The 26,826-nt window shown below is 37.7% G+C and overlaps 1 protein-coding gene and 1 long non-coding RNA gene across 2 annotated transcripts; one reads left to right on the forward strand and one right to left on the reverse strand.

Moving 5' to 3' along the window:
- Positions 1-808: 808 nt before the first annotated feature.
- LOC121239614 lies at positions 809-1,688 on the reverse strand. The gene is made up of 2 exons (XR_005935325.1): positions 1,155-1,688; positions 809-1,074 (listed from the first exon to the last, which is right to left on the reverse strand). It is a non-coding gene; the product is annotated as an uncharacterized LOC121239614 (long non-coding RNA).
- An 18,748-nt stretch (positions 1,689-20,436) lies between these two features.
- LOC121239577 lies at positions 20,437-26,515 on the forward strand. The gene is made up of 3 exons (XM_041136845.1): positions 20,437-21,250; positions 21,979-22,748; positions 26,099-26,515. The coding sequence occupies exons 1-3, from the start codon at positions 20,468-20,470 to the stop codon at positions 26,277-26,279; spliced, it is 1,734 nt and encodes a 577-aa protein (XP_040992779.1). The 5' UTR covers positions 20,437-20,467; the 3' UTR covers positions 26,280-26,515.
- The last annotated feature ends 311 nt before the right edge of the window (positions 26,516-26,826 follow it).

A 26,826-nucleotide genomic window follows, 5' to 3' on the forward strand; every position in this document is an offset into this window, starting at 1 on the left:
GCACTAAAAATATAGAGCAGTTACGATCTGTGATGAGTGAATTTGTGAGTGAAAAACTGAAGTGAGTGTTGCGTGAGCAAAGGAGAAATGAGAGGGTGCTTACCGTTGTGAGAGATTCTCAGTAGGAACCCAAAATCGCACAAAACGTATGAAAAATCCCTAAAACCCACGGACTACACAAATGAAATTTATTTCACAGAAATTTCATGGTAGTGGAAATTAACTTGAAATGAATGTGGATGTGCTCGTGAGAAGCAGAGAAAGAGAATGACATTACCACTGATCGGCAACTCAGAACTCCAAGCACTCCCACAAAAGCTCACAACACCAAACCCACAAGAAATCTACAGTGGAGAGAGAGAGAGGGTCTACTGTGAAGGCCCTGGGGTTCGAAGCGAGTAAGAGAGTGAAAGTGAGAGAGAGAAAGAGAGAGAGAGAGAGAGAGAGAGAGAGAGAGAGAGAGAGAGAGGAAGACAAGATGAGTCTGGTTCGGGGGGGAAAAAATAAAACATTTCGTGCGTTTTGCCGCCCCAGACCAAGTAGCGAAGATTTTTAGCCCGTTGCAAGATTTTTTTATATTTGCGGCGAAAACAATCGCCATAATATAATTAAAAATCGCTGTAAATGAGTCTAACTCCATTTAAATCGCAAGTCGCTGTTAAAATTCCTCGACGAATTTTGTTTCGCTACAAAAAGTGACTTATTGCAGCGATTTTATTTGCAACAGAATAAAAATCGCCGCAATAGCTGCTTTTTCTTGTAGTGATATTACCATTGAATGTGAATTATCACAGCTGAATACTTGAGATGAACAAAAAGCAGCCGCCCAACAAATACTCATCAATAATATGTGTATCATACAGAACCAGTATAGTATAAAATGATCATAATGGTATTCATCCTGAGTATCATTTCCAAACTTATGTACTTGGTCCTACATGGGCATACATAATCCCAGTTTACAAGACCAAAAACAACAAAAATTCCCATGTTACCTATGTGGACAAGTCAGAATAGCATAAAAAAAATTCAAGTAATCTTCAATCGACTCATTCAAAATATTCATCATCATCTCTACATGAAAAAAAAGTTATGTTAAAAATATAATTAATTGAAAGGACTATATGAAAATATTCTTCAAATATGAAACTTACCAGTATCTAACTTATAGCTTTCTGCATCTTCCATTACATCTTGGGAGTCATAATTAATGGAGGGTGCCATCAACCAATTTTGTGTACAGATAAGAGCTTTAACTGTTGCAGGGGCCAATGAGCTACAGAATGAATCTAAGACATGACCTCCAACGCTAAATGCAGACTTAGAAGCAACAGTAGATATGGGAATAGCTAACACATCTCGAGCTATATTGGTAAGGATCGGAAAATTGATTGAATTCATCTTCCACCACATTAAAATATCAAAGTTGGGTGTCAATCCTTCAAGGCTCCCCATAAAATATCAATTCAACTCTGATTTAGACTCTACGACACCCCTTGATGCTTGATACTGCCGATACCTACTATAAATATCCTCCGCATTATAAGACGTTGTGTTGCTTTGACTCTCATCAACACTTGAACCTACATTGGATTTTGAATATTATTTATACATCCGCTCAATCATCCTTCTTAATCTTGTAACAAGTTCGGATGCTTGCTCATGGCCAAGAAAATCTGTAAACCAAAACTTCCACAATAATTGCATGCAGCTCTTTGGTCATTGGGATCCTCATTCTCAATCTTAGAAAAATGAAGCCATACATCCGATCTACCCCGAGATCTTTTGATAGGAGGGCTAACATGAGAATGAGTAGTAGTAGGGAAAGAGCTATCCAAATGAATTACATCAGGGATTGATTCGGACCCTGACGAAGGCACAGTAGCATTAGGCTTCATAACTGCAATTTGAGATAAAGAAAGAATCATTAATATATATATATCAATATATCTCTCTCTCTCACACACACACACATATATGATCAGGTATCATGATTAAAAAAAAACCAGAATATATAAATGGTAGAGCACCAACCATCATGTCACAGACCCTAGCTCCAATTTCAAAGAGCCAATCCATACAGTAGGCATAAAGTATTATAAGCACCTCAGACATTGTGAATGCCATGATAAATTGTTAGATATGTATTTAGCTTCCTAGATGCACAAGTACATTGAACTTTCACAGCTTTTACATGCAAGATGAGACTTGTATTGAAAAAATTTCAAAGAATCCCCCACCCTTCTTTTTAAGTTCTTTTTACGGGAGAAAAGAAAAGCTTTCTTATAAACCCATTATGCAGCAAATTAAGTGACTGGGGACCTTAGGTTCTGATATCACTTTTCAGGAAATACAAACTTCAATTAAAGTTCAGCATGTCACCATCTATTTTATTATTTAAATGTCAAGCTAAAAACATCTTTAAGGCTCACTGTGGGAAGAATTGTCACTTCTACAAGAATCAGCAATTTAGATAAGTTGGAAAAGCCAATCATCTTAACATCCATGCTAGAAAACAATGGAAAAATGCCTAAGAACCTAACATACAAAATTTTGGCTGCTATTTAAATCTCTAAACTCTATGCTTTTAATACAGATCTAGACCTTGTTTCATTTACTACCACATCATTCTAGGATGGTGAAAAGGTAAAAATCATGCGGCTGCAAAAAAAATAAGAATAGGTACATTGCTGGTTGGGATGTGTTGCAGTTTGATTTGAAGATTGGAAAAAAAAAAAAAAGATAACTCTAAGGGATTGAGTGAAGTCTAAAGCCCGCTATTATGTGTTATACAGAAATAAGAACAGCTGTCCTTTCTGCAGAGATTGTTAATCGTTTTTGCAATTACTCTTTAAAAGATCTAGGCTTTAGGCTTTTAGCATGAAAATATATGAAAATATATGAAAATATAAAAGACAACCTTTTGTAGTTAATATGAAAATACAGAATGATCATGGATTTTTCATTTTCTTGTGGTGGGATTTTTCATATATTAATTATATATATATATATATATATATATATGTTTGGTAAAAGTTGTACATTAAACGAGCTTGGGATCAAATTCATATGGAGGGTTTGGGAAAAGGGCAAGGAAAGAAGAAGTGGGAGGTGTTGTATATCTTGGTGGGCAATGAGTATTGACCCGTGGATTTAGTTTTGAGAATGTTTTAAAAGGGGACCCAAGAAAACTGGATCTTAAGAAAGTGAAGTGCCAATTCCATCCGCCGCAGCAACAGAAAACTAGATCAAGAGGTAAAAGCCAAACAAACATTAAACCACATGTAATTCACACCCATGACAAACTAATTTCTCCACATCCCTACAAGTACCAGTTCAAACTAAAACCAGATGCAACAAATTCAATCCCATTGTGATTAAATTCAGAACGTCATCTGTCCTCAACCCATTTATTTAGCACTACAGAACCATTGTGCTTTGACTCTCACACTTCTGAAAAATGTTTCATCATTCTTTGAACTACAGAGCCACATGTGTAGTTTCGAGAAAAAAAAATCTCAGTTGCAGAAATGATGATGATAAGCTAATCAACACAAAGGGGATTTCCAATACACAGAGAAAGAGCCAATGTCAACATCACCCGGTGAAATGTGCTAAGACTATACCTAAAATAGGATAGAAATTCAATAGAAAGGCTAGAGAGAAGAAAATCATGAAGAAAACGGATAACCCATAATACCCAAAAGTTCAACAACCAATATCAACCCAAACTCAAGAACCCTAATGGTTCAAATCATCCATACCTTCTGTATGAGAGAGAGATTGAGACACCGAGAGTCAGAGGGCAGAGTGCGAGAGGGTTGAGTTCTGAGAGGAGACTAGATAGTGTCTGAGAGACTGAGTGAGAAAGAAATGCTGAAATGCTCGAGTGGATGTCCGAGAGTGAGACTGAACGTAGAGTGCGAAAGGGCTGCTGGCTGAGTTTTGAACTTCTGAGAGGAGAGTGTCTTAGACTTGAGAGACTCTGAGAAAGAAATCTGAGAGCTTGAGAAGAGATTGCTGAAGGAAGTGCGCGAGTCTGGAAGAAGGTCATCGATAAAACAAAACAAAAACGACATTGTTTTTTCAATAAATACGATTATCGGGTATTAACCGATTTAGCCGAGTAATTTCAAAAGTCAAATGGAATTCTTCCGTTTCACACCCGTTTCACTTCAGGTCAGGTAATTCAATTCGGTTAATTCGGAAGTTTCGAGTCGGGTCGGTTAAACGGCTTAAATGTACACCCCTAATTGTTGGCCTAAACCTGCATCTAGGAAATTACCATGAGGGAAATATTTTGCCTTATACAATAGAGATGACTCCTCTTGCAAGATGTCCCATCATTGTTTTGCAAGAAGGGCCATATTAAAGGATTTGAGGTCATTAAAACTCATTCCCCCTTCTGCCTTTGGGACACACAACTTCAACCATTCAACCCCATGAATTTTTCTTTCATTCTTTCTTTGACCCCACCAAAAGCTGGTCATGAGCTGCTCTAATTCATTGCAAAATGTCTCTGGTATCTTGAAACAACTCATTGAGTATGTGGGAATGGAAAATGCTACTGCTTTCAGGAGGATCTCCTTGCCACCCTGTGACAACAGTTTTTCCTTCCAGCCTTGTAGTTTCTGCTAGACTTTATGCTTGATATCTAAGAAGACTTCTTTGTTTGCTGTACCTACCATAGGGGGCAGGCCTAAATACTTCTTATGTTAGGAATTCCCTTGTACTCCCCAAAAAGCCAGGATATCCATTCTATGTGCAACATTTACATTTTTGCTAAAGAACATTGTTGTTTTGTCACAGTTCACTTTTTGACCTGATGCATGTTCATATTTTTCAAGCAAATTGTGGATATTCTCATTCTCCTGCATTATAGTTTTATAGAACAACAGACTATCATTTGCAAATAGGAGGTGGTTTAAGCGTGGGGCTCCTCTACAGATTCTAACATCAATAACCAATTGATTTGTCTCAGCTTTGTGCAATAAGGAGATGCGGCTCTCAATACTTAGTAGGAAAATGTATGGTGACAAGGGATCACCTTGTTTGAGGCCTCTCGATGGGAAGATAGGTCCCTTGGGATCCCCACTAATAAGAGCAAAATAGGATACTGTTTTCACACATCTCATGACCAAGTTTATCCATTTAGTTTGGAACCCCAGCTTGTACATGGTTTGTTCAAGGAAATTACATTCTAATCTATCATATGCTTTGCTCATATATAGTTTAATAGACATAAAGCCAGTTTTACCCACTCTCATCTTCTTTAAAAAATGCATAACTTCATGAGCCACTAAGACATTGTCAGTAATTTGCCTTCCTGGGACAAAGGCACTTAGACAATCTAATATAATGTGTGGGAGGACAAGTTTCAGCCTGTTGGCAAGGACCTTTGCCATCAACTTGTAAGCCGCATTGCAAAGGCTTATGGGACGATAGTCTGCCACCCTCACTGGCTTATTCTTCTTAGGAATTAGAGTGACAAAGGCATGATTAAGAGAGGTAGGGAACATACCAGTGTTTAAAGCAAGCAAGACAATAGTAGTAACTAATTTCCCAACTGTTTTCCAGTAGGTCTGGAAGAAAATAGGTGACATCCCATCTGAGTCAGGTGCTTTAGTAGCGTGCATTTGTTTTAGAGCTCTCTCAACTTCATCCTCCTTGAACTCCCGAGTCAACATCTGGTTCATATCCTCACTCACTCGATTTTCTAAGTCAGCCAAGCAATCTAGGGCTCTGTCTATATCTCCTTGCTGTGTAGAGGCTGTGTATATGTGCTGAAAATACCCAAGAATGGTATTGTCCCTTTTATCCCCCACCTGCCATACTCCTGCATCATCAAGCACTTCTTCAATTTTATTTTTTCTTCTCCTCTGTAAGGCTTTATGGTGGAAGAATTTCATGTTTTGGTCCCCCTCTCCAGCCAACACTAAAGATTTGCTCTAGCTACTGTTTGCTCATCAACTCTTAGCCCAGTGGGGTCATCTGCTTGTAGTTGCTGAAGTCTGTCCCTGGCCTGATGAATGTTCTTTTGTATGTTCCTGAAAGTCTTGTAATTCTAGACTGTTAGGCTCCTACTGAAGCTGTCAATCTTTCTCATCAGGGACTTGAAATCCATATCAGTGGAATCTTCCCTCCAAGTATATGCAATAATCCTTTCACATTCCTCATATTCTCTCCATATGGCCTCAAACCTAAAGAGTCTTCTACTTCTCCTAAGCTGAGTGCCCCATGTAGATGCAAGATGATTGGGACATGGTCAGAATGAGCTGTTGTCCCATGGATAACTCTGGCAAATGGGAATCTGTTGCACCATGTCCAATTAGCCAAGCCTTTATCTAGTCTTTCACTAACTCTATCGTGGGGACCTTTTCTATTACACCAAGTATACAGAATCCCTTCAAAACCCAGATCTTTGAGTTGGCATTCATCCATCATTGTTTTGAAGGTAGACATCTGCCTCTCTGGCCTCTCTCTCTCTCTCCCCCACTTTCTCCCCTTTCTTCAGAATTTCATTGAAGTCTCCCATTACCAACCAGGCCTCACCTTCTTCAATTTCCTTTAGTGATTCCAACAAACTCCAGGTCTTTTCCCTTCGAGCTACTTCTAGGTGTCCATATACCCATGTTACATACCACTTATCAGCACTAATATGTTTTGAGAAGCTTGTAACCTAAAGATTCATCACATAGTGCCACAACATGGCTAACCCTCCACTACGTCCTTCACTGTCCACTGCTAAACAGCAGTTGAAGCCCAGTGTAGATTTTAAGTTTTGCATTCTACTAGCTAGTATCTTAGTCTCTTGTATGAAAACAAGATCATGAACTTCCTTCCTAATTAAGTCTCGGAAGGCTCTAACTCCTCGGGAGTTCCCAAGCCCTCTGGAGTTCCAGTAGCGTCATAGCCCCCGGCAGGGCTGCTGGCCAGCCTCCGCCGATATCTCATTGGTAATTGTATTACCACTTCTGTCCACCTTCAATCTCTTTTGTAAGTTCTGTTGGAGCTCAAATACAAACTCCCCTCCTCGCGAACCTCCTCTTTTTTGGCTCAGTAAGTTAGTTGGTGAAATATTCCTAAGTCCCCTCTTACCTCTTGGTTTCATGGATTGGGCCTCTGATTGGGCTATGGGACAATCCACAAGGGCCCTCTCATCCACATCCATTGAAAGGCCCTTTTTGGGCATAGCAGTTGACCCTTTCCTTTTTTGTATATTTGCAGCCTTTTTACTATCTGCACAACCAACCTTTGGTTCAGCAGGTTGTTGTCCATCCATTTTGTCTCTTTCTACCACTACATGTACCATATGATTGGAATGTGTCAGGAAAGCTTTTGGGTCTCCCTGGCTGCCGGGAGCCTTGTTTTGGTGAAAAACATCTGCACCTAGCTCTTTCATCATCTCTGGGCAGACATCCTGAGCAGCAAAAGGACTAACATCGTTGACTTCTCATGCCGTTGACATCGACTTTGCCACTCCCATCGCCTGTGGTCCTCCCTGTCTTTCTGTCGCCGAGGGAGGATGTCGAGTTCCCATCAACTGTTTTGCCTGTTACACCCCCCATCTTCACAAGGTGTTACCAACTCACATCCACAAACCAAAGGGTTGCCCCGTCTCTTCAATGTGGTTGTCCCTCATCTTCCATAGTGAACACTCTCTGTGGCCGTGTCCTAGGACTCCACATGCATAGCAAAAGTTTGGTAGGCGTTCGTATACAAACCTAATCCAGTAGGTGCAAAGGTTTCCCAAGTTAACTTTCTTTCCCCTCATCAGTGGTTTGGTAGCATCCAACCTTACTCTGATCCATAAGAACTCACCCCAAGCCCCTTTACCCTCCTCAACATCCACCTCCTCCACCACTCCAATGGCAACCCCTATTAAACGTCCCACTCTCTCGTTCATGGCATGTAATGGTAGGTTATACAAACGAAACCAAAAAAGGCTTCAAAAAGTTTGATCTGGGCCACCTGTAAGTCACCTTCTAGCTCTTTCATTAGAACTAGGTTCTTGTTGAAAGACCAAGGGCCCTTCTTTTAGATTCTATCCCAGTCCCTACCATCCTCGAACTCTACCATAATCATTGTTGGTCCCAAATTCCGGAAAGAAATGCTCTTGATTGGTCTGCAAGCCTTGCACATTGTTTGCTTGAATGCTTCTTTATTATAGCGGTGATCAGTAAGAAGAGAGATGATCAAACATCTCTCCCCGCTTGTGATGGTCTTCTCCAATAACTCAGTCTCCACTAAAACCTCCTCATTTTCCTTCTCAAATAGTGATAGTCTGTTATACAAATCTTCCAAACCTTCATCCATGGCCATAGAGGAAAACGAGTTCGTGGGAAGATCCTGAACTAGCCCTTGGATTTGCACTATGTTGGGCTACCTGTCAACTAGCCAAAGAGATACACCCTACACTAAGCCAGGGAGAGAGCCTCCATGAGCGAAGGAAAACTCTTTTATCTACCAGTTGATTCATCTTTTTTGTTATGATTTTTGTTGGGTGTTTTGGGTATTCAGTATTGATTCTTGTTTTTGTCTCTAACTCATGGAAAGGTTTGTAGAATCTTTTGCCGGGATTTTATTAGTCTTGTTGCAGCTATTCTAGAGGGGATTTTTGCCTTCTTATTTACAGGTTGATTGTGTTTAAAGAAATCACTTTTTGAAAAAAGTGGATGAATCAGATCAAACAATTCCAATAAAGAGTAATATATCTACTTGTGAAAATTCTGTGAATTAGAGAGGTGGGTTGCAAATAAGATAAAAACATAGAAAATGGGCAAAATGGAATCTACATATATAGGCCTTCAATGGATCCTTGCAATGAATTTAATAATTAAAGATAGGAGTATTTTATCTATTCTAGATGATTTCTATTTGTAAGGATAAACAAGTTTTTATTACAATTAGAGAAAAGTATGCGCTTAAAACCAATGAATGAAAAATTAAAAGGACATCATATGTTCAAGATCAGTTTCTTATAGTGTCTTGTTGAATTTGGCGTTCTAAATAGTGAATATAGTTCTTTCATTTCCATTGAATTGGTTAATTTGGCATTGCTAATTCTCGTTGATGTTGTAGAATTGTATACATTTGTGCGAACAAACCTTTGAAAACAACTATGACAAACATTCTATAAGAGATTTGAAAACGTTCGTGTTTTATTAAAAAACTGTCATACGTTGTATTACAAGAGGAAACCTATTTATATAAATCTAATGTTTACACAAAAGGCAATAGCAATTGATTTGCTCTGCTATACAAGATCACACTAAGCTTTGAGTTTAGAAGATGAATAGATTTTACTCCATGAAGTTGGCATAACTGAGATCACGAAAGAGTGATTCGTAGGATTGAAATGTTCATCTATTATGCCCACGCAAGATGGTGCTCCCATCGGTGACACCAATCTTGGATCGCAGAAGCTGAAATTGCAGACGTTATAAGGCTTTTGTCATTAAGTCAGCTAGCTTATCATGAGTCAAGACTTAAGCAACTTGAAGCAAACCTTTGCTCACGTAATCCCACACATAATGTAAATCTGTGGCAATATGTTTCATCCCAGAATGAAGCACCGGATTTAAGCTTAAATGTGTGGCACCAATATTATCACATAGAAGTTTTGGTGGGAACGGGATATCGTCGCCAAGTTCACGGAAGAGTGATTGAAACCATGCAAGTATAGACGTGGCACTAGCAAGAGCCCTGTATTCCACTTCAGTGGAGGAGCAAGCCACAACTCGTTGTTTCCAAGTGCAACAAGATATAGGATTAGTACCAAGGAAGATGATGTACGCGGAGGTAGATGTGCGATGATCAGTATTCCCTGCCCAGTCCACATCAGAGTAGGTGAGGAGCTGAGGAGCTGTTGATCATTTAAGGTGAATCCAATGATAAATGGTGTTCTTGAGATAATGGAGTAACCGTTTGACGGCAACTCAGTGAATTTCAGATGGGCAGTGCATGAATTGAGCGAGTTTATTTACCGGGAAAGCAACATCAGGGTGAGTTAGTGCCAGGTACTGAAGAGCACCTATAACACTCTTGTAGGTGGTGCTAACAACTAGACCTGAACCATCATGAAGATGAAGATGTCCTGAAGTGGCCAGAGGGGTGGTGACATCTTTAGCACCATCCATTCAAGTCTTGAGCAAGAGATCCCGCACGTACTTATGATGTGAGAGAAATAGACCATGCGAAGTAGGGATAACTTCAATGCCTAAAAAAAAATGAAGGGGCCCAAGGTCTTTCAGAGAAAACTAATATCCAAGTTGTTGATGACTATAGAGATGAACACAGAGTCATTGCCAGTGAGAATTAAATCATTAACATAGACAAGAAAATACGCAATAGTTCCTTGATGATTGTAGATAAACAAGGAGTGATCAGAGGCAGACTTCACAAAACCAATGCTGCCGAGATAGTTATGAAGAGCACGGTACCAAGTCCTTGAGGCTTGTTTCAGTTCATAGATAGACTTCTAAAGATGATGAATATGCTAAGGATGGGAGACATCAATAATCTTGTTGGTTGTGCCATGAACACATCCTCGGACTGTGAAGAAAGGCGTTGTTAACGTCAAGTTGTCGGAGAGACCAACCATTCATCACCACAAGGGATAGGATGATTCGAATGGTAGCAGGCTTCACGACGGGGGAGAATGTTTCCATATAGTCGAGCTCAGGTCACTGATGAAATCATTTGGTGTGACGTCCCAACCTCCGCTAGGGATGGAACGAAGACTCAAGGCGTCGAGACATGTAATACAAGGTTAGATTAGTATGCAAATGCATCCTATGAATGCAACTAGCATAATGCAATATTCGTAGCGGATTAAGGGTGATAATATAACTTATGTCAGAATAACTAAAAACATCTCAATGAATTAATGATCATCATAGGTACTTAATCACTTAAGAGGTCCACTTGAGATCAACATAACATGGAGATAGAATCTCCATAAAACTGAATCTACATAGCCAAACTAGCTCTCGCAACTGCTCTATAGTGTATAGAGCCGTTGTTACGAAAGTTCAAACCAAGTCCAGCCTTCTTTCCAGATCGGGCTCCTTCTCAACCATATGAAGCCAATGGTTCATCATGCTTGTCATATGCCGATTCTAACACGACTTGTACCATTCCGGAGGGAATGGTAGTGGGACTACCACGATGAGATTTCTCAGTAAGTTAAACAACCAACTTGCACAGAGATAAGATATGTATGATTAATGATAAACTTGAGATGATGCAATGATATGCAGAAAAAAAAAAAAATCATATTTTGTCTCCCATTCAGATTCCTCAATATTTTCAGAAAAACTTTGATGCACATTTTCTTCTAGAGAACATTTTTACTTCAACCGTAAAAAAATATAATTTCATCATAACATTTCATCATTTTTAGCAGTTAATAATTAATCATAACATTAATAACATAACGTATGGTATCATGAAAACTCCCCATGTGCACTGTGGGTACCTACTGGTGACCGTAGTACAACTCACGTTGAGACTACGTTGTTTACAGACTCTTTCTCAATGTATTGGTAATATAACATAACATCATAACATATACATCCACTAGCATTAAGTGTCATAACATTCAACTTCGTTCCGACATTCTTTAAAAAGAATCCATTCGAAGCCCGTTGACTGTTTTTCGTTAACCCAAGAGTTACCACTCCATTTTTACTCACTCCAAAGTGGACAGAGGAGTTCCACTAAGATAATTCCCCTTTGGGGTTGTGAAAAAATTCATTTTCATGCTATGCTTGAAAAATGTATTTCATGACATGTGTATATGTAGCAAGATTTCATGTGAAAATGACATTTATATACAATATACTAAAAATGGCAAAAATTTCACATGTCATGTAAGCAAGTAAATAAATACTCAATGTATCATATGATGGTTCATACTCAAAATGATATTTATAAAATGAATGTGTCATTTATCAATAATTCATAAATAACTTATTAAGGTGTAAGTTAGAGACTAATTTACAAATTTCCTGAGTTTGAAAGGTCGTAGCGGCTGAAATCAAATTCGTAATAAGTTAGAATTTGTACTACTATGGAAGAGTTCATAACCAAAAGGTTTCAAAAATAGGTATTTATAAAATACCTCTAAACTCTCAAAAATTGTCACTAAGGTCTTAATTTTTCACTAATTGCAAACAAATATCAAATTTAACCAAATTTTATGGACCTCATGTTTTTCATGTTCTAAAATCATCTATGCGTAGAACTTTAAGAATCAAAGTGAAACTATGCCAATCACACTCAACCCGTGGCATGCATTTCATTAAGGCCTATGACGTGGTCTCAAATGTGCTTCCAAGTGTAGAAGTGTCAAGTTGTATCAAGGATAAGTCCATGATCGTATTCCACAAGGACAAATGATTTTTAAAATATTTGTGAAGGCTTATTGTAAAAATATAGTGATGTAAAATGCTATGAAAAATTCTTTTTGGATTTTTGTGCTTATTAAAAAAGTTTGAAAAGATAAAAAGTAGTTTGTACGCAATAAATGATTTGTTGCCAATAGAATGTATGGTGGAGCTTGGAGTATCTCGGATCTATGACTTTGCTCTAAAATATGAATTAAATCATGCACAATTTGATTTCTAAACGTGGAATGGTTCCAAAATTGTTAAAATGTAATTTTAGTTATCAAGACACAACAGAACTACTAATCAGTAGCTAAAATTGACAAGTTCACAGAATCAATTTAACAAACACTTGTGTTACGGTTTAAGACATCCTTTGTTTCCACCATTTACAAGGTTTTGTGGACATTACTCTCCTCTTACTAACCCAATCAAGGTGTTAATAAAACCATTTGCGAGAAATATAAGCTCAAAGTAAATATTCTAGTACCTAAAACAAAATATCCTCACTAAGCATCCACCAAAATTACTATAACACACAACTGATAGAATCCTTGATTAATTCAAGGTTCTAATGTGCCTTGTGTCTACAACAGAGCAAAAACAAGAGCAAGAGATTTCATCAAACTTCCCTCTCCAGAATTCAATTTCAGACAAAGTAAGGCATGCAATTGAAACTACAGAAAATCCAGCAAGCAATGAAGAACAATAGAAAGCTTTATCGCAACCTAGGCTTTTGAACTAGCCGAACATCATCATTATAACTCAAAATTACACCCAAATGAAAAACCCTAAAACCCCACAAAAAATGCCCTCTCCCCAGTGAAAATACACAGCAACGTCAGAAATTAACTAACTCCCTTGGTTCGAATCTTCCACACCTCTTATATACCTGAATCCTTTGCCATTCCTCTCTGTCATCACCACCGATTTCCTCTCCTCCACGCACGTAACTTATTCTCTCCCTTTCATTCCTCTTCTTGCCTTCGGTTCCAACAGACATGATCCCCCTTTCTTTTCCTTTATTTAGATTACTTATGGGCCTCACTCTTGCAATGGGCCATGGCTCATATAAGTTGTAATTAAACACTAGCAAGCCCAATAGTTGATAAAAATAATATTCAAACTATGTACACGTCAGTTAAGTTCTTTTGATAGGAGAACGTGAAGTTTATATCTACTTAAGGTGTAAATGGTCATTTCACAAGCTAGGAAGAGCTAATGCACATTGCTTGATTAATACTCTTATTTTAACAAATAAAGTTCACTATTTTTTTTTTTTTTAGAAAGAGTTAGGGCCACTTGTCCAGGAGCAACCCTTCCCTAATTTTATTAATAACCCTCACTTGTGGCAGAGGAAAACCGTGATTATATATCAAACATCTGGGAATTACAAAAAGAAGCTCAGCATACAAAAAAAGACCAAACCAAAGCAGAAACAAAAGCAACAAAACACAAGCAACAAAATAAAAAACTGAACCTAACTAAAACAAAGCGAAGACATCCTAGAGTAGTAGTCCATGCGAATAAGCCCTCGCAGCACTCGAGGAGTCTCCGTCAAATGGGAAAAAACCGAATCAACACTAGAAGCCCCTTGCTTCGCCAACCAATCTTTAACTTTATTTCCCTCACAAAAAACATGATGAACCGAACAATTCATGGTACTCATAATGTCAAGAATTTCCTCCTAAGAATCCTCCAGGTACCATACCCCACATCTTTTACTCCTTCACCAAGAAATGACAGTCATAGAATCAAGTTCAATTTCCACATAATTGAGAGATAAAGATTTACAAACCTGGAGCCCGTGAAGGAGAGCTAAAAGCTCTGCCTGGTTATTAGAACTTGTGCCAATGAAAGAAGAAAATGCATGTATTAAAGTATCAATTATCATTTCGAATAATCCCACCCACACTTAAGGCGCCCAGGTTACCCAAACTACTACCATTTGTGTTCAGTTTAACCCAACTAGCCGGTGGACGTTGCCAAGCAATAGCTTTGCATCGCCATACGGGAGGGAGCGCAGGCTGGACATTCAAGCTCTCTAGTACCTGTAAATCAAAACGAGAAATGTGAGAACTATTATGCATATCACGACATATAAGACTAATCCACTGATGAACAGAATGAATAATATCATAAGCAGATTCAAAGCGTCCCTCCATACACGCCAAACAACACCTATGCCAAATTCTCCAAGTAAGGACAGTCAGAATAATCCCCACAAATATGCAAACTCGAGACGATGATTTCGCACGGTGAAACCAAGTTTGCACCGTGTCTTTCTAATTGTGGCCAATCGGAATACCAAAGATAGCTCCAAAATAATGCCAAACTGCATTGGCAATTTCACCTGCAAACAAAAGATGATTTTGATCTTCATAGTGACCTTTAGCACAACAATCACAACGAGAAATAATAGGAATGCCAATACGGCGAAGATGATGATCTACACTCAAGGCCATATTCCAAGCTTTCCACATATTGATGGACATTTTAAGAGGAAGATTCTTATGCCACATCCAAGAATGCCCTTCAAGAGTGTCTCCCCTGATACGAACACAATCCCAAGCCAACTTGGTGGAAAACAGGCCGTTATCGTTTTTGGTCCAAATCAGCACATTTAGACCCGGTTAATTTTTACAAATATCCTCTAAGATGTCGTCAAGATTATTTGGGCCCACTAACTGAAGAATAAGATCCACATCCCAACTATTTGATAATTTTCAATCCTTAACTTTAAGAAAAGGATTACCCACAATTTACGTATCATTAAATAAAATACTGTTATCCCACCATTTGTCATACTAGAAGAAAACATTTCCATCCTTAAGGCGCCACTTAGCATTATTCAAGACCACGGGAAGGGTTAGCAATCATTTTCCAAAACATTGTTCCCCTAGTTGAGTCAATCAAAGACCAAGGCTTAAGAGTAATAAAAACAACATAATTATCCATTTATCACACCCCCAACTAACTTTTTGCTAATCTCTAGCAAATAAAGTGAATGAAATCATACAAATGGGAGGTTACCAACTACAATTACAGAAAATCTGAAAATCTCATGCCATAAAATAAACTTGTTGAGTTTAAGAACACCAAAGATAGATTAGTCTGAATTTTAATATCAACTGAGAGATTTATACACTATTTAGTTAATCAACCAAGAGAATTACATGTAACAAAGTTTGTTTTCCTTCAAGTGCATAGGAGTAAGGTTAGAATTTCAAGATCGACTACCAATAGGCATTAATAGTTTCAATCACAGCAGCTAATATGAGATAACTACATGGTTTTACTCTAATTCAAAACCATTATAGTGGTGACAAGGCGCCTACTTTCTTATTTAGTAAAGACCCCGATAAGAGGCAGTCTTTTCCAATACACAAATGTAAGCCATGTTTGAAAACTTTCTTATTTCATTTATTTTCTTTCATTTTATCTCTGTTTCTTTTTTTTTTTTTAATCAACTTTTGATTTGATCCCTGGCTTGTTCATTTTCTCATTTAATTCACTTCAGATTTCTTCCTAAGCTATGAGGATATGATTCATTAGAATCCTAAATAATCGAAGTGTAAATCAACAAATAATAACCCAATATAGTCTTTCTAAGCATTTTGGGCATGTATTGTGTGTGTTTTAGCAAAACTTTTGACATATTTTCCTTGGTTTAGCAATTAAATAGAATGGATAAGTTCTCCTTTTGACCAATACTCAAATTTGCACTACATTCTACATATTCCATGACCTCAACAAATCATTTTTCAATTCAACAAATTTTTCAGCAAGTAAAATTCAAGAATAGGGAATTTGATTTGCTTTGAACTCATTACCAGCACTCCCCTAAGGTGGACCAACATATGTCATGCAAATAGAAAAATAAATTATCTTTCACCCCCCAACTAGATTGTAGCATTGTCTTCAATGATACAAGAGAAACACGAAGAGAGATGTTAAGGGATAAAACAGCTAAAAGAAGAACTAAGTAGTCAAAGAAGAATTGAAGGAAATAGGAAAATGAAGTAACCGGACAGCTTTGGAAGGAAGGCAGCCAAAGGAAAGAAAAAAATAAAAACTGAAGAACAAAAGAAAACTATGAAAGGAAATGGACAAATCAAAAAACCAGTAATTAGGATCAAGTAAATGTAGAGTAGATTCCTCAGGTGTAAAGTTAGAAATAAAAGGCTTGAGCCTTTAATCATTAACCTTAAAAATGTTGCCATTGAGAGGATTCCTGATCTCTATAGCACCATGGGAAAAAACAGTTTGTACCACATAAAACCCACTCCACCGAGACCTTAACTTATCAGGGAACAAGTGTAACCGAGAGTTGTACAATAACAATTGTTGATCAGGTTCAAAAGTTTTACGTTGGATGTGCTTGTCATGGAAGTTCTTCATTCTTTCTTTGGATAACTTACAGTTGTTGTAGGCATCCATCCTCAACTCATCCAATTCAGATAGCTGCAATTTCCTCACACAACCAGTTTCATCCATGTTAAAATTGCATCGCTTAATGGCCCAATATGCCCTATGTTCTGGCTCTACAGGCAAATGATAAGCTCTACCATACACTAGTCTATATGACATGCCCAAAATGGTTTTAAAAGCTATTCTATAAGCCCACAAGGCATAGGCAATCTCAAAGACCAATTCTTCCTATTTGGGCTAACTGTTTTTTCAAGAATGTTTTTAATTTTCTTATTTTCTAGTTCAGATTGTCCATTAGTTTGAGAATGATAGGGAGTAGAGATTTTATGATGGATACCATACCTCTTCATTAAGGTCAAGAAATGCTTGTTACAAAAATAGGTGTCATTACCTCTGATTATGGCTTTAGGCATGGCAAACCTTGCAAAAATGTTTTCTTTCAAAAATTTTAAAACAACTTGATGATCATTAGACTTGCAACGGGCTGCCTAAGCCTACTTAGGAACATATTCAATAGCAAGAAAAATGTATAAATAACCATAAGAAGAAGGAAATGGTCCGATAAAATCTATTCCCCATCAATAAAAAATTTCAATCACTAGTATGGATTGCGTAGGCATCATATTTTTCCTAGTGATTCCTTTTAATTTTTTACAAAGTTCACAACTTTTACAAAAACTAAAAGTATCCTTGAACATAGTTGGCCAATAAAATTCACTTTGAAGAATTTTAGGCACTGTTTTGTGGGTTAAAAAATGTCCACCACAAGCTTCCGTATGGAATTATAATTTAGTGTTAGGAAGATTTTAGGTTTAGTAATTATAAGTTATTTTAGTAGTTTAGATTTTAAATAAAATCACATGTTTAATTAGAAATTTATGCAAATTATATGTTTAATTTTATAGGTGACCAATTACGTGCCGAAAATAGTGGATTAGCACTGCAAGGTAAGTAGCATGATCATATCCTTACACGTATATACAGTAAACTGCTTGTCTTTTATAAAAATATTATGCATGTACACCCTCCATTGGAAGCCCCATTTTACGTACCCCAATCATGATATATTTATGAAAATCCATGATTTTATGTAAAGATTTATGCATTAAATTTATGATTTTATGAAAGAAGTTATACATTAAAAGATTTATGAAAGGTCATGATTTTATATGAAAGTTATGCATGAAAATAATTTATGAAAGCCATGCATGATATTAGGTGAATGTTTATATTTATGAAAAATCATAATTTTATGTGAGGAAATATGTATCACGACATTTATGAAAGAATGCGATTTTATTTAAAATCTATGATATGCTATGACAAGATATGACAAGTATGCACGCGATTTCTTTTGAATCTATGATATGACAAGTATGCAAGTATGATTATGATGAAGTATGAATGATAAGATATGTAACAGTTTATGTTATGATATGAAGACGATATCTATGTTATGGGTATATTGTATTGCCAGGTCGTGTATGCTAGTAGTGCATCCAGAATGTGTTCCTTATATATGGATTCCATAACCCGTGGCCACGGGCGGAATCAAAATCTACATAAATTCTCTAACCTTAACTCACGGGGGTCAACAATGGGTATCAGCCTATGATAAGTGAAAGATAAGTTCATGTTCATATTCATATTATTTACGTATGTATTTATGAGTATGAACACTTTCCAAGTAACCTTATGTTTATTATGTTTACTGTATGATGTGTTGTTTTTTAAGTATTCGACTCATTTTTGTATATTTTTATTTTTTTTAAACCACCCCAGGTGATGACATTTATAAGGATAAGACTGCATGCCAAAACTTGACCCAAGGGAGGCGAGGTAGAGGCCTAGACAAATTATGCTATGATTAGTTTTATGGTTTAAGGTTTAAATAAATTATTTTGATAAGCGCATGAAACTTTCGTATTTTTTTATAAATGTTTCCACAGACTCTATTTTAGATTTTAAGTATTTATTAAATTTCGTTTTATTTATAGAATCTTTCGCATCTGGCGCATGGTTAAAAATAAAAGTTTTTATTCAAATTTAGTAGTAACACACTGACTCCCTAAAAACTCTAAAATGTCTTTATTGAGAAGCGGGGTGTTACAAAAGTCGATTTTAGCATTAAGAAAAGATAACACTGCTTAACAAATGACATCTCCCACAATAGACCAATAATTTTGATAAAAATAAACCATATCCATCAGGACCAAATGCTTTGAAAGGGTCCATTTGGAAAAGAGCTGTTTCAATTTCTTTCCCTTGATAGCACTCAACGAGCTAGTATAAACATATGTCATAGGTAATGTATAGTGCGTAAGTCGTTATACACGTGTTATAGTATAAGTATAAAATAATATGCAATTACACCTTGTAAATTATAATTGTAAATCACAATGTAAGACTATAAGTAGGATGGTATATGAATCAGTTCATACAATTATGCGCATTATACTTGTTCAGTCTAACTAAAACTAAACTCGACTCATAAGAACAAAAAAAAAAACTCATTCATAGAATTAGTAGAAATTCGCACTATTAGAAAAGGACGCATGCTCAATTATACTCGACTCAACTTGCTTAAGACCGTTAAGATTCACTCATTTATGTCTAATTCAGTTTATTGATTTGATTCGGTTAAAATTCGTTCATATATCATTGAATATATATATATATATATATATTTATAATTTTTTCTATATATTCTATATTTAACATGTGACCCAATTACTTATGCCTAGTCATATGCTTATATGTTGAATATAATCCATAGTTATATATATACACACACACTAGTATTTAGAAACAATATATGAAGAAATGATTTATACTATTGTATAATGTGTATACTACCACACGTACTATGTTGCCATTGCAAAACTCATATTATATATATTACTAATACTTAACTTGTGTAGACATACCACGTATGATTATTGAGAATAAATATCGACTCAACTGGTTACATATTGAAATGGCTAAGTTATATCAAATGCTTATAATTAGTCTATAATCATAGTAACACATTATTATTTTTCAGTTTTTTTACTCGACTTGGTTCGATTAAATCGATTATAGTTAATTAAATAAAATAAAATAATTATGATTTTATTAATGAAGTTGATAACTACAATATTCCATTTTTAGTCACGATAAAATCATAGTATTTTAACATAAGATATAAATTAGAGTACTAACTTATCCTTCAGATGATTTTTTTTTTTTTATGTATTTAGTGTGACATGATTTATTAAAAATATAAAAAATTATATTCAAATTAAAATGAGGTAAAGAAATATAAAGAGAAAAAAATATTGAAAATCTATATTTCTCTATCCCTCAAGTTAAGGAAAATTCTATATAATATACTACCTTATTACTTTCATTCCATTAAGTAAGATTTAATATATTTATTATCATTAAATAATTATTTATTATATATATTTTTATTATTTAATAATAATAAATATATTATATATTATTTAATATGATTAAAATAAGATAAAAATATAACTCAAAAGTTAAAACCATCTTTATGCGTAATCTAAGCAATAAAAGTAACATTATTTAAAAAGAAAAAGAAAGGGAAAAAAAGAAAAAAAGAGATCAAGTTCGGCTAGAGGTTTTCTGGGAGTAGAGGTTTGATGACCGATAATCCAAACTTGAGTCGTTCCTCCAAATTTCAAATGAACTCGGCCTTCTCAGACGACGAGGACCTTCCCTACCTATTGTCCGAGCACCGCCTCGAGCTTGAGCTCATGGCTGCTGAAGACCTCGACTCCGACCTCGATCTCGCCTTTCGTATCCAACTCGAAGAAGCCCTTGCTGCCTCTCTCGCCTTCCATCCCTCCGCTTCTACTTCGACCTCCTCAAATTTCTTTGTTGACTCGCATCTCACCTCCGAAAGCGACGGTTTTTCCAAAATTTCCGGTCTCCAATCCGAAGAGCTCGCAAGGTTCGAAAAAGAAGTCAAGGATCTCGAAGCAAGTGGGGCCGAAGTTCTCAGATTAACTGGGGAACTTCGCCGTCAGATCCACCATGAGAGGGTCGCGCGCCAGATTCTGAGAATTCAGGAGGAGGATTGGAGGGACTGGGCCGATAATTACGAAAAGCCCTTTGACTACGGGGAGGGGTCCTCCAAATCAAGGAGCCTGGCGGAGAGCGACGAAATTTTCGGATTATACTTTAAAGGGATCGTGAGCGAGGAGAGGGTTAGGGCTGATAAAACTGTATTGGCGGGGATAGGCGTGGCTATCTGCGATTCAAGAGGGAATCTGATATTGGAAGTGAGGAAGCCATTGTTGGGAAATGGAATGAGCAAGAACGCTGCGGCTGCCAAGGCTTTGATCGAGGGGCTTAATGCAGCTTTGGGTCTGGAGTTGAAGCGGATAACCATTTATTTCGACTACTACCCGCTTTACCAATTTGTAAGTCTCTCTTCGCCTTGTTGGTTGTGGAGTGTGAGTTGGGACTTCAAGAGCTTCTTTATCTTTACATGTTTATATATCCCTTTGGGAATAGATTATGACTTCCAAGATGCTAAAGCAACAATATCATGTCCCAGGATTCAAGCAAAATACTGTTATTATGTGACTCTTATCCAATTAAGACACCATAAGTCTTTTTCTTGGATTATTTGTGTGGGCTCTGACTTACTGATAAGAAGAATTGTGTGGCCTTTGACTTGCCCTTTCATAGTATGTACATACATACACATTGGGAAGTCTTGGAGTGAGATATTGATATGATATGTTGGGATGCGTCCTCGACCCAAGATCAGGATACTGCCTCAACTTAAATAAAAGCCTGTGCTTTGGGGCCTAATAATAATAATATGGCAAACGCTCACTCTTGTGACTGCTTAAACATCTACAATTACAAGTGTACATTCCAATAAATCTATATATATGCTATTGTTGTAGGGGTTTCCAGTAAACTGATAAAAAAGCTTTTCATTGTATCTTTTGTAATTTTTGTGTGATGATAATTACTTCATAAGTTTTTTATGCAAAGGATTGAATATTTTAAATTGTGGAGTTCATGCAGTTCTTTAATTCTCAAAAATTTTTATTATATTTACTAAGGCTGTGGCATGGACTTAAATTTTATTATACACTCTGATTGAGGTTGTTGACATTGTACTTTATACATGCAGATTATTGGGAGATGGCTACCAAAACAGCGCAAGATTTCAGCACTGGTAGATGAGGTGACTACTCTTGAAGAGAAATTTATATATTTCAACCCCAAATTGGTGGCACGAAATGATATTAGATATGCATTTGAACTTGCGAGAGATGCAATAGTGTCTCAAGTTAGCACTCCTGCAGAATCAAGCCAGGCAAAGAATCTGACTAAGAATTGTGTAATTTGTTTGGAAGATACTGATATTGGTCGGATGTTTTCAGTTGATGGCTGCCTGCACCAGTATTGTTTTTCTTGTATGAAACAGCATGTGGAAGTGAAGTTGCTTCATGGGATGGTGCCTAAATGCCCTCACGAAGGCTGTAAATCTGAGCTTGTAGTTGAAAGCTGCAGAAAGTTCTTGACACCCAATGCAATAGACACCTTTAGCCAACGACTAAGGGAAGCTTCAATTCCTGTGACAGAAAGAGTTTATTGTCCATATCCAAGATGCTCAACTCTAATGTCAAAAAGTGGTGTTTTAGAATATGCCAAAGATTTTCTGGATGTTGAACGAACTGGAGCCAGGAAATGCATGAAATGTCATGGCCTGTTTTGTATCACTTGCAAGGTCCCTTGGCACAGTAACATGAATTGCCATGATTACAAAATGCTGAATCCTCATCCCCCTTCAGAAGATGTGAAGCTGAAGTCTCTTGCAACAAGGAATCTTTGGCGCCAATGTGTGAAGTGCAACCATATGATTGAACTTGCTGAAGGTTGCTTCCACATGACTTGCAGGTATTCCCCATTCCTCCAACTGGACCCAAGTTGTTGAAGTTTCTCTTTCAATACTTGTACCCTAGCATCTTATTTATTCATATTACAATCCACTGGAGACATTTTTGGCTTGAAGACTAAACTCATTTTAGGTAGCATAATTTGTGAGGGAAGAAGAATATGTGCCTGATCCAAAAAAATATGTGCCTTACCCTTTGAGGATCTTAATGCCATAACTGGGGTCGTGTTTTTTTTTCCCAAATTAATTGCTTGCTTGACACTGACCAGCATACATTATTAAGGTGCTGAGTGAGTTTGTTTTTTTCCCTTACAATCTAAGGAATGGGAGACTTGTGAGGACAGTTCCTTGTAAAAACAGATTTTAGTTGGATTCACATCTTAATTGGTTATATGATCATCATACCGTTCTCTCTTAACTGAAATTCTAATGGGTAGAGTTTGTAAGGATAGCTATGTATTCAAACAAGAATCTTAAAAAAAGAACATGTGTTTATACAAATTGTAGCAGCAATGATAATGTTTTAAGAAAAGGTGTTTGTCTGTGCACTGAGGACCCAAGTTAGAGGCATCGGAAGAACAAGGTAAGAAATAAAAAGGCTTTATTGTCTTGGATCCTATAGCATAAAAGGATTGCTTCACAGGTTTTACTACACAAAATAGGGGAAAACGAGATTTAGGGGAGGTTTGGATAGTGAGTTGAGATAAAAGTTGGAAGTTGAATAAAATATTTTTTTTTATAAATAAAAATATAATATATATCAAAAGGAGAAACTAAGTACACTGAATGTATACAATAAAACATCTTGCCCAAAATGACCCAAAAAGCCCTGAAAACACCATACTTGACCCCAACCCCTTGTTTCCCATAGAATTAAAACTCTACCCGAACACCCAACCCAACCCCAACCCCTTGATTTCCCCGTCTTCATAATGCCCTTCCTTTAGATTTCCCTCTAGTTGAGCTACCACCCTTAGCGTCGTAGTTGATTGCCCAAGAAAGACGTTTGTAACTCGCTACTTTTCTTGAAACTTGATTTGGTTTCAAGTGCGTGGCTTGCCTCAATCGCAGTGATTAGTTCTTTAAATTGGTCTTTACATCCTCCATGTAAAATTTTCACAAACTGCTGAATCTCGTTAACTTTAGGCAAAATCTAGTCCGCTATGGAGGAAGAGAGACCAAGGGAGCAATGTTATCTCCAGACACAATATCCAACTGCACTCCCGACTCTAGACATTCCTCTACACAAGGCACCAACGCCAAACCCATTGGTTCTCCAGCAACTCCATTGGTTCTCTCCAATGGTATCAGGGTCCCCATTGGAGATTTTGTGGTGATAGTGGATTCTACATCTCCTTCAGACCTCGGCAGTACACCATTTTCCTTCATCTCTGACGAGGGAGCCATAGATTCTTCAGGGACCAAGGGTGTAATACCGACTATCAGTCTATCCTATGTTACATGAGGCGAATGACATTCCATTACTGATGTCTCTACACCGATACCCGATTTAGACCTTGCTTCAAATAACCCAGATTTCCTTTTGACTCGCCATACTCTCCTAGATCTGGTTATAGGGATAGGGTCGAATCCAATCTTCCGTTTACCTTTATCTGAGTTTAAAAGATTCGCGCCTATCTTAGTCTTGTTTCTTACAGCCATGCTGCCTCCAGCTGAAAGCCAGTCTATTTTCGTAGACAAGAAAGTTATCGATGCCTTCAACTTGACAAGTTGGGTTTCCATCTTCTTTAAAGAATTGTGCAACTTGACAAGCTGGTCCTGAGGCGTGATTTGCAGACCCCCCACTGAACCCCCGAAGCATGACTCATTTTTAGAGCTGCCGCATAGGATCGCCTCGCCACTGAGGATGTACTTGGGTCTTTATGCACCTCCAAGTTCTCCCTTTTTGCCACGCCACCTACATGTCTGCTACACGACTCCCTGACAGAGCCATGTCCTGCAACACCTTGTCCTTCCAAGCCGTCACTCCCTCTCTTGCCGAAGGAAAAATCACGCAACACCTCCTCCATCCTTCTCCAACCACTGCCTCCTCAGGAATGAAAATAAAATTCCTCCTCCCACTGCCACCATACTCCTCCACCGCCATATAACATCCTTGAGCATTCAAGCAGCGATGCGCCGTGAAACTGCAGTTACCTTCCCTGACAGTGGAGAAAAAATCTTGTTTCTTATCCTTTGTGCACGCTTCCATGACCTTGGCTAGCCACTATACTGTTGTTGAACCCAAAACCAACTTAGACATCACCCTTCGACTCCTTTCAGTAATGTCCAACATGCTCCCCACCTTCACCAGTGTAAAAGATTTAGATTCTATGATCAACTCCATAGAAGAACCCATTCTAACCAACTCCCCTCCTTCAACAACCATTCGTCATCTAAGAGAAACCAAATCAAAATCTGCGACACAGGGACACGGCTGAAGACTAACGACGTCAGAGATCAGAGCTTGACGCTGGAGTACTCCTAGAAGACTTGCCGAAAAATGTCGACTTGTTTTGTGTCGACGGCAAGACCAACGGAACCGTCAGGAGGATCGCCAGAGTACTCTGGGAGACTACACAGAGAAATCTGCACTGGAGGCCCTTATTGGAGTCGTCAGACTAGTCTGTGGCAATGGGAAGGTGCAAATTAGGCATCGGAGATCTGACCAATACCGGCAAAACAGATCCCAGAAACGGATATTGCAAGAAAACAGGTCGCCGGCGTGATGACCAGCACCGGACGACCCTCGGCAACGTCGTCGGGGCCTGGCAATGTAGTCTGTGCCGACGATGAGCAGTCACTCGCCGGCCTAGGTGGCAGTGATTTAGTTTCTCCATCACAGGTGTTTCACTCTCCTCACGAGTGTTTCTTTCACCGGTGGGATGACTAGCACGGAACAACCCTCGGCGAAGTCGTTGGGGCCTGGCAATGTTTTCTGTGCTGGCGGTGGGCAGCCACTCACCGGACTAGGTGGCGGCGATTTGGTTTCTCTCTCACAGGTGTTTCTCTCTTCTCTCACGGGTTATCACATAAATAAAATATTGTTAGAATATTATTCTTTAATATTATTATTATTTTGGGATTTGAAAAAGTTGAATTATTTATTATATTTTGTGTGTAAATTTAGGAAAATTATAATGATTAGATGATATGAGTTAAAATGATTTTTGTATCCAAACCTTCCCAAATGTGTCACGTCATCAAAAGTTAAGTTCTGCATAGTTATTAGAGATTTTACCACTTGGAAAGGAAGCGAAACTACATATGGCCAGTAAGTACAAATTTTGTATATGTGGTTTCACTTTGCTATTGATTAAAATCCTGCTCATGCTTTCATTTAATTTTTCAGATGTGGCAATGAGTTCTGCTATAATTGTGGAGCCGAGTGGAAGAACAAACAAGCCACGTGCTCTTGTCCACTTTGGGATGAGGACCACATTTGGCTAGAACAGGATAGACACTTCGATGAAGAAGAGGAAGAAGAAGACGAAGATGATGAGTACTATGACTCTGACTTAGATTATTATTGAACAGACGTTTTCCCATCTCCTTTGCTCTCTCTCTCTCTCTCTCTCTCTCTCTCTTTCTCTCTCTACCCCAGTTTTTTTTCCCGGTTCCCATATTTTCCTAGGTAGGATGAAAGAATCAATGGAAAAAAAGAAAAAGAAAAAAAGTGGGCTGGAAAAGCAGTCAAGTAAAGTAGAATGTGAAGGAGACAGGACCAAAAAGCTAATTTTGAAAGCTCTCTTTATTAACTCTTACAACATTCAAAGGCTGTTCAATTAGGGCCCTGGTATTGCTTCTTTACATTGTGTATGATTGTGCTGGAAGGATGGAGTTATTCCTATGATAGAAGCTTCCTAAAGCTGTAGATATGAGGCTAAGTTCATTTGTCCGGAGTTCGGTCTCCCATAGGGGCTTTTAGTTTAATTGGTTGAAACATACCGCTTATAATGGTTATACCATGTAGGTTCGAGCCGCTCAACCCGAAGGAACGAGTCACAAGGTCAATTGTAAGTCCCAACGACAAAGGAAGAGCATTTTCGGGAATTAGCCTGCTTTCCATTAATTGTCTAG

This window comes from Juglans microcarpa x Juglans regia, chromosome 7D (genome assembly GCF_004785595.1).
Source record: "Juglans microcarpa x Juglans regia isolate MS1-56 chromosome 7D, Jm3101_v1.0, whole genome shotgun sequence".
Taxonomy (NCBI): domain Eukaryota; kingdom Viridiplantae; phylum Streptophyta; class Magnoliopsida; order Fagales; family Juglandaceae; genus Juglans; species Juglans microcarpa x Juglans regia.